The 17157-nt window shown below is 35.7% G+C and overlaps 5 protein-coding genes across 5 annotated transcripts; 1 reads left to right on the top strand and 4 right to left on the bottom strand.

Moving 5' to 3' along the window:
• Positions 1-2377: 2377 nt before the first annotated feature.
• Positions 2378-8505, top strand: CBG13553 (the record flags this gene model as incomplete). The annotated part of the gene is made up of 9 exons (XM_045236414.1): positions 2378-2620; positions 2890-2991; positions 4024-4237; positions 4368-4477; positions 4923-5156; positions 7478-7558; positions 7617-7814; positions 7863-8067; positions 8111-8505. 9 exons carry the CDS (start codon positions 2378-2380, stop codon positions 8503-8505), a joined length of 1782 nt encoding a protein of 593 aa, XP_045095195.1.
• Positions 8506-9128: 623 nt separating this feature from the next.
• Cbr-clec-84 lies at positions 9129-9865 on the bottom strand (the record flags this gene model as incomplete). The annotated part of the gene is made up of 3 exons (XM_045236416.1): positions 9129-9145; positions 9290-9601; positions 9646-9865. The coding sequence occupies 3 exons, from the start codon at positions 9863-9865 to the stop codon at positions 9129-9131; spliced, it is 549 nt and encodes a 182-aa protein (XP_045095196.1).
• A 347-nt stretch (positions 9866-10212) lies between these two features.
• On the bottom strand, positions 10213-10825 carry CBG13556 (the record flags this gene model as incomplete). Its single annotated transcript, XM_045236417.1, has 3 exons — positions 10213-10538; positions 10570-10694; positions 10740-10825. The coding sequence occupies 3 exons, from the start codon at positions 10823-10825 to the stop codon at positions 10213-10215; spliced, it is 537 nt and encodes a 178-aa protein (XP_045095197.1).
• A 1683-nt stretch (positions 10826-12508) lies between these two features.
• Positions 12509-13069, bottom strand: CBG13557 (the record flags this gene model as incomplete). Its single annotated transcript, XM_002634968.1, has 3 exons — positions 12509-12762; positions 12809-12936; positions 12984-13069. 3 exons carry the CDS (start codon positions 13067-13069, stop codon positions 12509-12511), a joined length of 468 nt encoding a protein of 155 aa, XP_002635014.1.
• Positions 13070-13967: 898 nt separating this feature from the next.
• Cbr-clec-172 lies at positions 13968-14532 on the bottom strand (the record flags this gene model as incomplete). Its single annotated transcript, XM_002634969.1, has 3 exons — positions 13968-14212; positions 14259-14386; positions 14444-14532. 3 exons carry the CDS (start codon positions 14530-14532, stop codon positions 13968-13970), a joined length of 462 nt encoding a protein of 153 aa, XP_002635015.1.
• Between the last annotated feature and the right edge of the window lie 2625 nt (positions 14533-17157).

Consider the following 17157-nt stretch of genomic DNA (forward strand, 5'->3'; position numbering starts at 1 on the left):
AATAAAATGTTCATCATAATATCACCACCATTTCATCAGTTGATCGCTTTTTGATATCTCCGATAGGAACCGAGATAAATCAGCTCAACGTTGACAGTTCGGGTGGGCTTCTATTAAATGAAATACGGTAGTTTTTAAGATTTCGCTGAGTTAATGTAGTTTAAGTGATCATCCTTGTGAACATGGTGCATCGACCATCAATGTAAATTATAAACTAGCATAACTTTGTTCAACATTTAGCTAGAAAAATTAAATTCATAGTATTTTGGAGAAAATTTTATGGGATTTAAAATAATATCAAGTTTCTTATAATGACTTTTCTGTTTTCAGAGAATGGATCAGAAGAAGAGAGCCCGGAGAGCATCGACAACTGGGAGAAACGTGCCGCCCAAAAAGTAAAGACGTAGAGAACTGGGTATCGATCTAATAATCAATAAATGGAATGGTGCCTGTCTTCTTCTTCTTTGTATGTCATCTCGTTTCCCAGAAGGGATTTTTAGGTAATTTCGAGGTGTCAAAAAAAAGTTAGTTGTCTTTTTACCCTAATACAACTTATCTCGGATCCTTCAAAAGATATCAAAATTAACTATTAACTGATAGAATTTTGGTGATATTATGATTCACATTTTCATTTTTCAGAATTTTCAGGGCCCGCCTCGGCCCCGGTTTTCAGAAAAAATTTTCCGGTTGTTTCAAAAATTTTTTTTGGGTCAATAGAAGAAAATGGATCATTTTTCTTTCAAGTAAAAAAATTTTCAAAATAAGAGTGTCCCAAAAAAAGATTTTTTCACAAAAAATTGAAAAAATTGAAAAAACACGAGCCCGGGCCGGGCCCTGATTTTGCGAGAACTCTTACGAAGGCCACCCGAACAGCCAAGATTGAGTTGATATATCTCAGTTCCTGTGAATTATATAAAAAATGGTCAACTGATGACAAAATAATTTTGATAAAATGATTTGCATTTTGTCAGGTGACCCATTTAGATATCTTTAACAAGAACTGAGATAAATAGGCTCAAAGTTGATGGTTTGGGTTGCTTTCTATCAGAGTGCTTACGGTATTTCAGGTTTCACGGTAGTTGCTTTTTGATGTGAATCTTGAGAATATGAAAACCTTTTTCATCCGGTACTGCAGAATTAACTCACCGTTTGAGTCTGTATCCTGCACAGATGGTGGCTCATCCACGGAGCAGCGGCGGTTGCAGTCCTTTGAGATGAGACAGAATGGTTCCTTCGCCTCATCAGGAAGCGAGGGACGCGAATGACCTAGAATTAAAAAAATGTCTACTTGAAGATAAAAATTGGCTCACCTGTAGCGCTTAGATAAGCCGGAGGAGGGAGGGTCCTGCTCAGAACCAATCAATTGATCACCCTGAAATTTGTTTAAAAGCTTTTTTCATTAAAAAAGAAGAAAAAGAGAAAAAAAGAAGAAAAAGGAAGAAAAATCAATAGCGAAATCCTTGTCGCCAGAGTAGATCAAAACGGATCTCGTCACCATTTAGTAAAAAGGGACCAGAAATGCCAAAATGTGTATGTAGAAGTTGAAAATAGAGCATTTGAATAAACAAAAATAGAAAAGTTCCATTTTAAAATTCTTTTTGTGATTTCCTACATTTTTCCTCTCGCTAGAATTTTTGAAAATTTCATTAAAAAAAAGAAGAAAAAGGAGAAAAAAAAAGAAAAAAACCAATAGTGTCATACTTGGCGCCAGAGTAGATCAAAACGGGTCTCTAGAAAGAACCCCAAAATTTAGAAAATAGAAAATATGTGAAAACGTCAGGGTGGTTTCCAACGGGTACAGGAAGCTAAAAGGCATGATTAAAAGTATTAAAAAATGATAAAATGATCAAATAACACGAAAACAAAAAGTTTGAACGAGGAGGATTCGAACCCGCAAAAGCAAATTCCCAGCCAAGCGCACACACCACTCGGCCACGGGACGACACTGCGAGGCAGTGGTCGTTGGCGGATAAAAGTGAGGTGTTCGAGGGAGGAAAAAGGGAGGAGAAGCTGCTAATCAAAAAGTCAGAAGCGAGATTCACATGGTTTATCGCTTGATTTTTGAGCACAAATATCTCGGCTCTCCGGCTCATTTAGCAAAATTGAAATAAAAATGATATTCAAAAACCGGAAAAATCGAAAATTTTTAGAAATTCAAAATTCAAAAAATAATTTTCAAAAAATTTCAGAAATTTTTTGCCCACCAAAAAAGTAGATCAAAAAACTTGATTCAAAATTAACCCGGGAAATTTTTTTTCAATTTGTGGCGAGAAAAATTTTGAAAAAAAATTTTTTTTTCGTCGATTTTTGCTCTTTTTTTTTCGAAAAACTGGTGAGAAAGGGAATTAATTTTAGGTAATATCTTGCACTGGTGAAAATGGAAAAAGTGGAGCCGGCGGTGAAGAAAAGGCGATTGACGAAAAAGAAACGGATCAAACGGAGAAAGCGATTGGGTTTGGATAAGGAATCGGAAGCGAGGAAAACTCAGGAATTTTGTCTGAAGGTTAATGAGAGGACCCAGAATTTGGAGGAATTTCTAAAGTTGACGGGTCGGAAACCGGAACAACGTCTCCTGGAAATCGGAAATGTGGCGAAGAATCAGCAAAATAAGGGAAATGAGGTGAAACTTTTGGCTCTACTATGATGCTTTTCAACTTTTTTTAGCCTTTCAACTTTGAGCCAACCTTTCAACTTTGGGCCAATTTATCACAGTTCCCATAAAAGATATCAAAAATGTGTCAACTGATAAAATACTGGTGATATTATGATAAACACTTTATCAGTTGACAACTTTCTTATAATTTTCACAGGAATCGAGATAATTGAACTCCAAGTTTGAATCTCAATTTTCGTTTCAAAATTTTAAAATTGTATTAATGCTTTTTCCAGACCACCGATGGAACTGCTGTGAAGATACCAATTTGCGGAATTGGATTTAATAAGAAAGCCTTTGAATTTAAAAGACAGGAAATCTGCCTACGAAAACTCACGGTTGTCGAGATGCCTAATCATCAAAATTGGAAGAATTGATGATGAGCCATCGATGACTTCAGATGTCCATAATTTATCGAGACTGTTTAAATGTCTGAATTTTAAACTTGAAATAGCTGAAAATTTGACAGCGAAGGTAAATTGGATTATGCTCGAAAATGTCATAAAAGAAAGATGGTTTTTTGCTTTGTTGTGGATTGTCAGATAGATTTAGAAAGATTGGGCAATTTTTAGCTAGTATTCCATAACTTCTAAGTTTTGTATTGTCGTGTGAATTTCAAAAAATTCTTCTTCAAAATTTCTGAAATTTTTAAATGCTGAAATTCTGAAACTCTAAAATTAAAGACTTTTGAGGATCTAGACAAATAGTTGGAAGTGCGAAATAAAGTTCGAAATGTGATTTTTCCGAATTCTGAATTTCTGAAATTTTGAATTTTCCAAAATCTGAATTTCCGAATTTCGAAAAAATGGAAATTCAGGAAATATTTCAGAGTTCCAAGATTTCCGAATCTTCGAATCACAAGACTTTGGAATCTTAGAATCACAGGACTTTGGAATCTTAGAATCATAGAAGTTCAGAATTTCAAAATTCCAAAATTTCAGAATCTCAGAACTTTAGAATCTCAGAATCTCAGAACCTTAGAATCTCAGAATCTCAGAAGCTCAGAATCTCAGAACCACAAAATTTCAGAATTTCAGAACCACATAATTTCAGAATTTCAGAACCACAGAATTTCAGAATTTCAGAACCACAGAGTTTCAGAATCTCAGAGTTTCAGAATCTCAGAATCTCAGAATCTCAGAATCTCAGAATCTCAGAATCTCAGAATCTCAGAAAAAAGTTCAACAATTTGATTTTTCCAAATTCTGAAATTTTGAAGTTAAAAACTTTTGAGGATCTGGAAACACAATTGAAACTGTTCGATTAATCTGAGATTTCTTAGAAATGTAAAACAAATTTAAATTGTCAGGCTAAAAAGGTTTCTTTTTAAACTAATAAAGTTTGCATAACTCAAAAAATAATTTTTTCAGGAAATTGAACAAACTGTCAAGTATTTTGGATCATCTGATTCTCATGGCGATTCAGCTGTTATTATTTTTATCACCCATGGAAATGCCAATGGAATACTTGGATCTGACAATGCAGAGTTCAATGTGGAACAAGTTTTTTCGCTCCTCAGCCCTCAGAATGCTCCTCGGTTGGCTGGGAAGCCGAAAATCATCTTCACGGAAAACTGCCGTGGTGGTGAGTTTTTCTTTTTCATCTGAAAAAAAGATTTTCATGAATAGGTCCCTACAAGATCGAAATTCCTATCTTAATCTCTGATTTGACATATTTCCTAATTTTTCGAAGATCTTTAAATCTTGATTTTCAGAAAGTCAGGATGCAGGGTACTGTGTGGTGGAGGAGCCAAGGTCAGCACACGGATTGGTACGTTCAGGAATGGGTTTGGTGGTGGAAAAGCATGAAGAGAAGGTTGGCAAGGTGTGTTACAATTCTAGAAGACTTTCTGAAAGTCAGAAACCTTCAAATTTTAGAATTTTAGAAAAAAGTTCAAAACTTTGATTTTTCCGAATTCTGAATTTATGAAGTTTTGGGCTTTCCAAAATCTGAAGTTCTCTGAAATTTCGAATTCTAAAAATTTGAAATTCAGAATTTCAAAATTTCCGAGTTCCAAGATTTTGGAATCTTAGAATCTCAGAATTTTAGAATTTCAAAATTCCAAAATTTCAGAATCTCAAAATCTCAGAATTTCAGAATCTCAATTTTTCAGAACTTCGGGGGTGTAGAATTTCAGGAAAACATAAATATTGATTTTGCAAAATTCAGAACTTCTGGAATTTAGAAATGTTGCAATTCTGAAATTCTAAAACTCTGAGAATCACAAAAATTAAACTTTGATAAAATTTCAAACTTGGACTTTTTTCAGACAACCAGAGCGATCCCGATGACGTCGGACTTTCTCCTCTGCTGCTCCACAAGCCATGGCAACTTGGCGTTTGCAGATGCACAATTAGGCTCGTACCATGTGCAACTGCTGTGCGAAACTATTGCCAATCGAGCTCACAAGGACGATTTGGAGAAGATGTTGGTGGAAATTAGGAAGCGAATGTCCCAAATGGAGTTCCGAGGGAAAGGAATTTTGAAAAAACAAATGCCGGAGGTAAGGAAAACGTTTGGAAGTTTTTTTGAAAACCGAAATGGAAGATTTGAAAATTCGATTGCTACACTTTTCTGTTTTTTTTTCATTATTTTTTGTCAAAATTCGAATTATTTTGTTAATTAGCTTAAAAAAGGATGAAACTCATTAAATTAGCTCAGAATTTTCAGAATGCATAGATGAAAAATGTAGTTCAATTTTTTCCGTTGACAAGACTTCATTTAAAATTCAACCGCTGAAAATACCTCATTTTTTGGACCTATGAATATTGAAAAAGTGTCAACTATGAAAATAAATGTTTTTCTATAATTTCGAAGTTTGCAAGTCCTATCAAAAAAGTTTCAATTGTGATTTGTCTCAAAAAAATATACCTGTTTTTTCAGACGAGAAGTACTCTCAGGAAGGCATATTTATTCCATATCCCCAGGAAATTGAGAAAATATTCGTGGATTCGCCATCAATTGTCGACTGTCTCGACTTGTTTTCCATCAATTTTCCTTCCATTTCATAATATCCACAACATACGCCCCAATCAAATTCCTGTTTGTCTACACTTCCCCTCTCTACAAACAGTTCTATTTCAGATATAATCCCCTTTGGCAACCTCCCTTCAAATTTGAATTTTGTTTTTTAATACTTCTATGCTTTATCCATTTTGAAATTTTATATATCGTTTTTTTGGTTCAAACACATCTTATTTGTATTTTTATTTCCCTTTTTTATTTTTTTATTTCACATTATATATTCTGAAATTTAAACCAATGAAGAAAGTATTTTAAAAACAAATTTTGAATTCGAAAAATACTGAAAAAAAATTTTCAAATATGCTTTTCTGAAGAAAAAAAATCAGAAATTATTTTTCCAATTTTCTCAGAAGTTTCGGAAGGCGTTGATCCAGACAAATGATAGAATTTCTTAATCCGCCTGCCGGCAGATCGCCCGCTGGTCATCCGCCGATCAGCCGCCGTTCATCAGTTTCTTGTTTCTAAGCAACTTTAATGTAAAAAAAACAAATTATGAAGTTGATGTTTATTAACTTAGTTTTTCACCAGAATAGATCGAAAGAGTTTGGTCGGTGACACAAAATACGTTAAAAAGAGACTTCTAACAGAAATTGTTGTTCCTCCAAAAAATTTTAAAGGTTATGCGATTTTCTATTATTATCACGAAAAGATCCAATAAAAAACCGAAATCTCCCAAAAAAAAACTTTTTCGAGGATTTCGAATTTAAAAAAAAAACGTTTTACAATACCCTAACTGCTCTAACAGAAACACACCCTTCACGAGCACTTTGGTGCTCAATTATCTCGGTTGTAAAAGATATCAACATTTCGTCAATTAAAATATTTTTCATAAAATTATCAACATTTTATCAGATGCACGCTTTCCCACAGAACAATTCCGAACTGCAAATTAATTTTTGATCTACAGACAAAAAGTTTGGCGCGATCAAAATTGCAGGTCTAAAACCATATTTCAGAATTTTTATCTGATTTTGTGGAGAATGAAGATGATTCAAATGATTCTTAAAAAATTAATTAGTGGTTATAGATTCATGTATGGTCCTTTTCCGGAAGAAAAAAATGTCAAAAATGGTCATTTTGAAAGTTTTTTACAGAAAAAAAATCTATCTCCTCTTTCAGTTTTTGACATTTCTAGGAGTTCTATAGCTCAAAAAAACCGCAATTATTTTCTCTACATTTTCTATGAACGAATTTTTAATTTGTCTGATAAAACTTTTTTATAATTCAAAAACCTCATGAAACTGCACAAAATAGCATTTTTGCGTTGTTTTTTGATTATAAAAAAAGTTTTATCAGACAAATTAAAAATTCATCTATAACCACTAATTAATTTTTTAAGAACCATTTGAATCATCTTGGAACTCCACAAAATCAGATAAAAAATTCTGAAATTATGGTTTTAGACCTGCAATTGTGATCGCGCCAAACTTTTTGTCTGTAGATCAAAAATTAATTTGCAGTTCGAAATTGTTCTGTGGGAAAGCGTGAGATGACAAATTTTTGATTTCTCTTACAAGAACCAAGATAATTGAGCCTAAAGTGTGCGTATATGTTGGGCTTCAATTAGAGAAATACGTTGTGCGCGTGAACTGTTCAAAAATGTTCAGCCATCACAGATGACTCATCAGAAAAAAGAAACTAGGAACACTAGCCAACCCAAGTTCAAAACAAAAGTTATTGAGAGAATTCGAAATCGACTGTTATGATAATAGCCTTCGGATTTCTACTGTTCTTGGCAATAAGGTTTTTAAAACTTCAAGAAGTTCCAGACACCTTTCTTTCAGCCCATGTTATTCGCAGAGTAATTCCGGTTCCATCAAAATCTGCAAGATTGGAAAAAGCGATGGCAATGATACATCGTGGGAGACAACGATTGATAGTGTAAGCTATTTTCAAAGGAAGCCTCAAAGAGGAAGAAGACGTGGAATATAGATTTCAGATTGCCTTGTTTTTGGCGAAGAATCACACAAAAGCCCCTCAAATATTCACATATCAATCCGGGGATGTTTGTGAATTCGTGGGAAGTGTGGATCGGGCCAAAATGAGAGCTGACTTCATTTTGGTTGTCAAGAAACACGACGATCCACAACTCAATTGTGATCCGGAATGGGGACGGCAAAGTTTTGCAATTGTTAATGTACGGTATTGAATGGAAACTTATCTATTCTTAACACAAAGATTTCAGTTCTATCCCGAAAATTCGGACCTGGTAGATGAATTGGATGAGGACGTTCGTTTTGTGGCAAAGATTGCGTTCACGTCTTCTGAAACTTCAAAAGATCCAGTTCCCGAGTGGAAGAATCTAACATCGGCTCATCGTCTTCTTGCCCAGCTGACCCCACACTTTATGTCTTCACAGAGTCGGATTCCAGATGAATATCCTTTTAAAGGTGGGATTTTGCCGAATTCGCTCTACTGAACATTTAATTTCAGCTGAAAGAGAGGAGCGTATGAAGCGTCGGACACTGAAAGCTGTCATTGCTCTAATGGGGCTTGCCGTGTGCTCTTTGCTAGTTATCATGTTCCTGGGAAGCTTGTCAAGATACAACGAATCTAAAAAACTGAAGGAACAAGAATTGGAAAAGAAGAAGAAACATGAGGAACAGGCGGAACCAACTCAACCCAAAAGCAATCATGGAGAGAAATCGGAGAAATCTGAGAAGAAGTCAGAGAAAAAATCCGGAAAGGACAAATCCGAGAAGCCAAATGTGAAATCTTCAAAATCGGCGAAATCCGAGGAATCGAAGTCTTCGAAATCCTCGAAAAAGGACGAGCCGAAAAAGGGTAATGAGGAAGAACCCTTGCTTGACAAGTCCAAGAAGGATTAGATGGCTAAAACTCAATAAAGGAGGAGGATTAGAAAAACAGTAGAGCCTTGATTATTATTATTCGAATGAATATTGATTTGTTTGAATAAAGTATTTAAATATAGCATTGTCCTCCATCGATTTACTAATGTCATTAAGAATTTTACGGTACATATCCTAATTTCAGACCTGGACCCTTCGTTTGTACAAATTTATGGTCTAAAGAGTTTTTAAAATCCAAACTGTGGTTTCAGAAATTTTTTCATACAGTAAAGCCTGTAATAGAAGGGCCCTCTAGTTTGAACTTTGAACCAATTTACCTCGGTTCCAGTTTAAAAAAAGTTGTAAATTGATCAAATTTTTATCATGATATCAGAAATATTTTAATAGTTGACACATTTTTTGATAACTCTTAAAGGAGTAGAGATAATTGAGCTTAAACTTAACAGTATGGGATGATTGGAAATGTGTTTTTCAAAGCATATATATATATTTTTGAATCATGCATCACACTGTTTTTGCAAGTTACAGAAACGAAAATAATATTTATTTCAAAATTTGAGTCGAGTGAATATGTGAAACAATAAAAATTCAGGTTAGATCCAGCATGTACCTCCTATATCGCTTCCAACTCTACTCAGAGCCTAAAACTCGAATACAGCTGCAATTTTTATTAAAAACTTGCCTGATGCGTACCATTTGGAAATCTGAATTCATTTTTTATAAGCACTAATGCATCTACCAAGACATATATCAGAAGCACCCACCATCCGAGTATCAAATTTGAAAGCTCAAAGAAAAATACCTGTAGGCGTTGGAGGTACTTCTGTGGACACTGGAACTGTGGACACTGGAATATCAGTTACTGGAGGGCCAAATGTTGGTGGTGCTTGTGGATCATAACTGCAGACAAAGAAATTCTTGTCATTGATTCCAAAGGCGTTCCATTTCGCGTTAACGATACTTTCCGCGGCAAAGTTCTGCCCAAGCTGTCCTCCGAAATTTGAGAACCCTAATGGTTGTCCATTATCCCATATCCATGGACTACTCGAACTTTTCCTGCTGAGACCAATCCAAAAGTTTCCATCATCAGTTTCAAACGCTGAGCGGGCGTAGGCTGAAATTCATTATTGTACTTCGACTTTAGTTTTAAATTCTTACATGCTAGGAAGTTGCTCGTAAACTGATTGGGCACATATGCCAAGTAGGACGAAGTCACTGGATTTTGATAATGACACCAGTACTGTGCATCCGCAAATGTCAGCTTCTGTGGGACAAACTTATAGCAACTGCCCCCAATTTCTTTGTCTCCATTATCAAAGCAAGCTGAGAAGACTGCTCCAATCAAGGAGACCAACTGTAATAGTTTTTTTAGAGCCATCTGAAAATTGTATGATGTATATTCGGAAAAGTATATGTGAAAATATTGAAACAAACTGAAACGGTGGAGGAGGAGTGACACGAGAATCATAAAACAAGTAATAAAAATCCAAGTGATAAGGTGAAGATGACATCAAAACTAAAAATTAAGGGAATTGAAAATTGTAACTAACTGATAAGAAGGGAAGTAAAAGTTGCTGATCTGCTGAAACTATATATTTTCGAAAACTCACGAGCATCCCATCGGCGATAATAATGATAATAGAAATAGCAGAATACAGAAAAAATCCAATTTCGAAAAATAACTCTTACTAATGAACTCACAATTTATATTTCAGATTAGATTCTTTATTTCAAAAAAAAAGTACCTGTTGGTGTTACATAAGAAGTCGTTCCAGGGTCATTTGTACTAGATGCGCCTGAAATAGTAGATGCTTCTGGAGTAGGACCTCCGTTAGGGAAGTAAGAGCAAATAAAGTTGAGGCGAGTGTCCGGGGTGTAACCATTCCATTTTCCATTTTTTATGCTTTCCGTAGCGTAGTTTTGGGAATTTTGAATTTCCCAGTTGTTCCAAACGTATGGGGTTCCGTCGTCCCAAGTCCATTTGTTATTGGATCGGCTCAATCCAATCCAGAATTTGCCTTCATTGTCGTTGAATAACGTACGAGCGGTTGCTGAAAACAAAAGTAAGAGGAATTAAAGAACCAGTTCTCACAAGCCAAGAAGTATCAGTATAGAGATCTGGAACGGTAGCTAGATAAGAACTTCTGCTGTGACACCAGTTTCGAGCATCTTGATAGGATAGCTTTTGGTTAATGAATTTGTAGCATCTGAAAATTTTTTAAACCATTGAGGTCAAATCTATCCTATCATACCGTGAGCCAATTAATCTATCCGAGTTTTCATAACAGGATTGAGAAGCAACAATTTGTACAAGTAGAGCTAAAAAGACACACTTCATGTGACTCTGGAAAAAATCTTTAAGAAGAATGAATTTTGTACTTGTGGGTTTGAAAAAATTAAAGATAATAACTGGACGGAAGAGTTTTATAGGGCATTTAAAACGATTAAAAGAGCACCGCAAAGAGTAAACAATGTTGAAATTGTTACCTCAAACACTTTGACTTTTGTCTATTCAATACAGTTAAACAATTTTTTAACAAGAAGATTCCATCGCTCATTTCAGGAGATAAGAAGTCAGGTTAACGCCCTGTTTGGATTTCCAGGAAAAAAATTGTATTGGTTTATTGCACACCGCATACAAAATTATGTTCCTGCTACACTCTTTTTTAATGAGCTGTAGCATTTTTCTAACTTTTCCGAGTTTTTTTTTGGAGTCAAGGTATGCATTCTGACGTAACGGTGTACAATGATGTGTTCAGCTATCGCGCCCAAAAAGTGTTACCTATAAAAACAGTGATTGAATTTACTTTTAAAACTGGATTCATCAGCTTTGAAACCCCCAAAACCATATAAATCGACTAAAGCCCTGTTTCTAGCCATATTTCATAACATTGCTTGAATGGCCTAATGGATTTTTCAGTTGATATTTTGAGGCTAGGAAACCCGAGTTCGAACCCTTTTAAAATATTTTATTGAGCGGTTTCAGGGTCAGAAATCTCAAAAAATAAGCTCAGAAGCAGAATGAAAAAGCTCGAACCACTCTTGAGTTACCGTATTTCCTCTAATAGGAGCCCATCCCGCGAGATTCTTTGAAAAATAGAAAAAAATATCTCTAATAGAAGCCTGAATTTTCTAATTTCTAAATTTCGGAATTTCCGTTTTTTTGAATTTCAGAATTTTTTCCGGAACTTCAGAATTCCTGAATTTTGAATTTGGAGATTCTGGAACCTCAGAATTTCATAAATTCGGAATTTTGAAATTTAGAATTTCAGAATGAAAATTTTGAATTCTCCAAAACACTGAATTTCAGAAATCTTACGTTCCGAATTTTCAAATTTCTGATTTTTTAAATAAACAATTGTTTGAAAATAAATCCTTGAAAAATAGAAACCCTTTAATAGAAGCCCACCCTGAGAAAGAGGTTGCATAATAGAAACCCATGCTTCTATTAGAGAAAATACGGTATCCCGGTGATGTCGACCAGAGCTTCGTCCATTTGGAAACTCCTAATGATCTTCCATGAAGTGATTTTGAGTCCATGGAATACAAGACCTTTAAAAAGTGAACTTCCTTGTTGGTTTTGACACCTTTATCATTGTAAAACGAGTCTGCCCTTGTTTAAAACATGCGATAAACGGTGCCATCCGCCGCAAGATCAACATATTGACTTGAAACTTCGCACAATAGTTAAAAAAATGTTGATAAACAATATGGAGAATACTGTAGATGCGAGGAGCCCATCAGTCGCGTGCGCCATGGCGCCAAATTTTGGCACCAACCCCACCCTGTAAATACAAATAAACCCCATTTTCCCGCTAATATTGAGGTCACAAAAATTGAATGCACAATTGTATTTCTACGAGGGTCATAGGACTGATAAAAGAGGAAGTAACCTGACATGATTCGTGGCAGTTGTATGAAATCAGTTGGGCATCTGAATTACTTACGAAGACATTGTAAATAAGAAGAACTTAATTTTCAGACAACATAAAAAATATATGTACAAGGAATTTCAGATGTTCTATGGCAACCTCCTTTTCAAAGCTTCTACGGTTGGTTTGTAGCTACAAATAAATGGAAGTTTTTGTTCTTGGGGTAGAGTGACCCATTTTCCATCACTCGTCCTTCCAGCAGCATAGTTCATTGATGGATTGATCTGTCCAAAGTGTTCGTATGTGAGATATCGGTTCAAAATTGTTCGGAAATTGTCGTTGGCAGTGGGACGGTATACACCAATCCAGAAATATTTAGAAGTAAACATTAATTCAGCAGTTTCTGAAAAGTTTTAATTTAACTAACAATCTAAACTCATTGAACCTACTAGCTAGCCAAATCGCATGAATATCGTTTTCTTCTAGTGCCAAGTAGGACCACGCATTTGGAGCTTTGTAAGAACACCATTCATCGGCTTCCCAAAAAGTCTTTGGTATATCCACAAAAGTGAAACATCTGGAATGTTTTCGAAATTTCGGGATTGAGAACCTGCCAAGACTCACAATCCATCAATTAATCTATCTGGATATTGACAGTCGGCGACTGCCGAGGAGATCATGAGCGACACAAGAATGAGTTGAGAAATCATCTGAAATGTAAAAAAAAACTTCTCTGAAATTGTTTGGGTATCGGAGAAAAACGGAAAACTGTGCGGTTTGCAGAGCTTCTTCATGACTTTTCAACTCCCAGAAGTTTCCTGATAAAGATTTGGATGAGAGGTGTGCTCCTGCTACTGATAAGTGATGGAAATACTTGTAATATAAGTTAGGAAATGAAGGAAACGAAATTAATGTTGCTTGAACTGTTTACACGACTTCGTAGTCTTCTGTTTGACTGTTGAAAAAGGGTTTGATCTGTGATGATTTTCCCCCACAGACCGTTAAACCTGAAGGGCCCCCACATTATCAACTTTGAGCTAATTTGTCTTAGCTCCTATGCAAGATATCCAAATTGCGTCAACTGATGACAGTTTTGTGGTATTATGAAAAACAATTTACCAGTTAGCACTTTTCTTATATCTTTCACAGGGACCGAGAAAAATCGTATCAAAGTTAATAGCTAGAGACCCCTTCTGTTACAGGTTTACGGCAACTTTTGGAGTACTATCGAATAATAATTAAAACCATGTTATCCCACAGTTTTGTCACATTAAAAAAAGTGACACTTAAGAATTTGGAAGACGTCGCTTGTTTTGATCTGCGCGGATGCGCGGCAAACTCGTAATATTTCCGAATTTCCTTGTTTTTTCGCAATTTCTCAGAGTTTCAATTTAAAAAAACAGATTCTGAAAGTGCTTGCAATCATATTTTAACCAAAAATCAAAATTTTGTTTATAAAACCTCCCTGAATTCGCTGAATTCTACTTCGCTTCTACAGTATCACATTTAGGGGCCTGGCCTCGTAACGAGCCCCGCCTGCCAAGATTTTCGATTGAAAGAACATCAAGGATAAAAAAAACACTTTATTTTCAGAAAAAATGCTAGCATTCAAGTCGATGGTGTGGTTTGCTCAGAGGGCTTATAACTACAAACAAATGGAAAACGTTCTTCTTCTGGTCGAGTTTCCCATTTCCCATCACTCTTCCTTCCAACGGCATAATTCATTGAAGGATTGATATTAGCAAAGTATTGGAACGTTAGATATCGATTTAATATCGTCCGGAAGTTATCAATCACACTTGGACGGTACACACCAATCCAATAATTTTCGCTGGTGAACATGGTTGCAGATTCTGAAATGGTCAGTACGTCATCTGAAAACTCGTTTCGTCCACTTACTTGCTAACCATATCGATTGCTCCGGACTCTCCACCAGAGCCAAATAGGACCACGCGTTATTAGAGTGGTACTCACAATAGGAGTTTGCTTCCCAAAACGACATTGGCGTATTGATAAAGGTGAAGCATCTAGAAAGTATTCAAACTTTGAATTTCGAAATTTATGGGATATTAGTGGAGACTTACGATCCAAGTATATAACTAGCTGGAGCGAGACAGCTTTTGGATGTAGCCAATGAGATCATAAGAGAAACAAGAATGAGTTGAGAAATCATCTGAAAAAATGTTTGGTTGTTGAGGGAAAAAAAGGCAAATATGAAAGGAAAACTGTGTGGTTTGAAGAGTCTCTTCGCGACTTTTCAACTACCAGAAAAACGGTTGATAACGATGGAAGCGAGCTACTGATAAGTGAAATAGCTGCAGTAAACATTGAACGACTTAGAGTTCATACAGACACAAAGTTCAATTAAAAGTGTGTCGGATTCGTCAGCTTCTAATATGTACAGTTGTACTAGCAGTGCTGTCAGCCATTTTGACCATTTTCAAGAGTTTGGAGTACGGCTGTCAAGCTTCCAATCATTTGAAAAATTTTGGAGCGTTTAAAACATAACTAGACTAAAAACTGTGCGTTCACAGAATATTTGAAAATTCCTACTTTTTCAGCTATTTGTCGATTTCTGAAAGACACCTTTATTTCGGTCCGTTTTTGTACTGGAAAATTTTTTTGATTTGTTATTTTTCTCTGGGTATTCTCAAATCTTCCATCCCCGAAGCCCCGTAATTTTCATCCTGTCAGCAAAATCCTATATGATTTTATTGAACCCGGTGCTTCCAGGAATCTACTGCATAATTGTTGGTTGTTTACATGGTTTATTTTTCGAATCCTTTTCTCCGAATCTCAACATTTTACGAGTATTGGTATTAGATCACTTTACTTTAGTTATGATTAAATCTTTTACAAATAAATGACATTGATTATAGAATTGCAGAGAAATTGTAAACGTAGTAGGTAAACTGTATACGATGAAATGAGATGAGAGTAAAGCTTATGAGAAAGTCGAAAGAGATTGAAGAGACGGTAGTACGGTGATTTTTATGAGAAAGTTATGCAGTGGATGTCGCTTGGTACATTGTTGTGCTGGTTCCTCGTACAGTTATGTTGTTTAGTTCGACGTTGTTGGTCACAACTGCCACTGAAACGACGTTCGTCTGAGCCTTTTTGTGAGCCTCACGGAACTCTTTGTGGAGTCCTTTAGTAACTTGGACGGTGAGTGCAGGCTGAAACAGATAGTCAGTTTTTAGTTTCGTTTCCCTTTAGTGTTACTTTTATGAGAAGGATGCACTGGAAAATAGTTGTCGTCCAGAACCCTTGAAAATAATAAAGAATATACTCTGGCAGAAGAACAAAGACGAACGATGAATAGACCAAACATCCCATTGTCTGGTATGCTGATCTGATGTGTGACTTGGTTACAGAATCGCATTTTAGAATTTTCGTGTCAAGATGCTGTAAATTGTTTTGAAAAAAAAAGTTGGACGTTCAAACAAAAACATACAAAGTGGTAGAGTAAGATTACTACTGCATACACCACTCCAGCCAACAATATATTACATGTTTTAATTTGGAGAAATGTTAACTGGAGTTCTGGTTGAAGCACATCTGAAAAATTATCATTTAAAAAAGCAACAAGCAGTATCTAAAAACCATAATTTAAACAAAATTCGGAAATTTGGTCCAGCCCATAGACGCCAGTTGCTATTTTGTAATAGTTTATCAAAACCGCAATTGAAAGTCCCAGCACCAAGCCTAAAATTGACCAAAGAATGAAAGCAAAAAACAACATTGCCACAAACCTATGAAAACTATGAAGCCGGATGTTTGCTTGTAATACCATACTCCAAATAGAGAAACAATTAACCGATCGTTAGCCAAAATCAGGGGAACAATAGCTGAAGTAAGTATATGCTGGTAGACATACTTGCGACCGGAACTTTGCCGGGTCTTCGCGGGATCTGCCATAGTTTCTTTTAAAATTTATATTTTTAGACCAACTGAATCAGATATGATAGAACTCGACAAATGCTACAAAATGATATTATTTGGAAAATTGTGTCTTGTCTATGAACAAAGTTACATACAAAAAACAGAAGCCAGGCCCGGGTATACGCGACAAGGCCCAGCCACTTTATGACTTGTAACTTTGTTCATAGACAAGGCACAGTTGTCCAAATAATATCATTTTGTAAAATTCGCAGAGTTCTATCATGTCTAATTTAGTTGGTCTAAAACATTGTTTCTGAAAAAAATATGGCAAGGCCCCCGAAGGGCCCGGCAAAGACCCGGTCGCAAGTATACTGGTAGAAGACCAATATTCAATTACCGATCAAAATTGATACGATACCACCGATGCCCATGTTGTATTTGCCAAAGCAATCTAAGTCTGTAAAACCGAAAATAGAAATTATAGCAAGTATTCCAACTAACTCATTGGTTCAGTCCGCATCATCAATATACTGTGGAACATAGCAACGTATGCATAAACATTTTCGAATGCGAGGGCAATAACTAAAATCAGGAAGTGTTTTAGATAGCTTAGTGAAGTATGCAAACTCACCAATCACTCTACAATCATTCCGATCAATGTTCTTACTCGGAATCACGAAGTTAACAGCACGATATATTGCCGCAACCGCTGCAAAAGACGATTATTCGTTTGAAAAAGTATTATATTTTGTTACCTAGAATAACTTCTGCGATCACGACGACACACATCGAAAGGTAATCAGTGTAAGGACCATATGAAGAGAACATTGTCCCAAAAATTTCTATCTTGCTCGTGACGAGGAAAAACGAAATAGCGAGCGATACAGCGACTAATCACAGGGCTCCTAAATGAAGG

The sequence above is a fragment of the Caenorhabditis briggsae genome (assembly GCF_000004555.2).
Source record: "Caenorhabditis briggsae complete genome, chrIV, whole genome shotgun sequence".
Classification (NCBI taxonomy): domain Eukaryota; kingdom Metazoa; phylum Nematoda; class Chromadorea; order Rhabditida; family Rhabditidae; genus Caenorhabditis; species Caenorhabditis briggsae.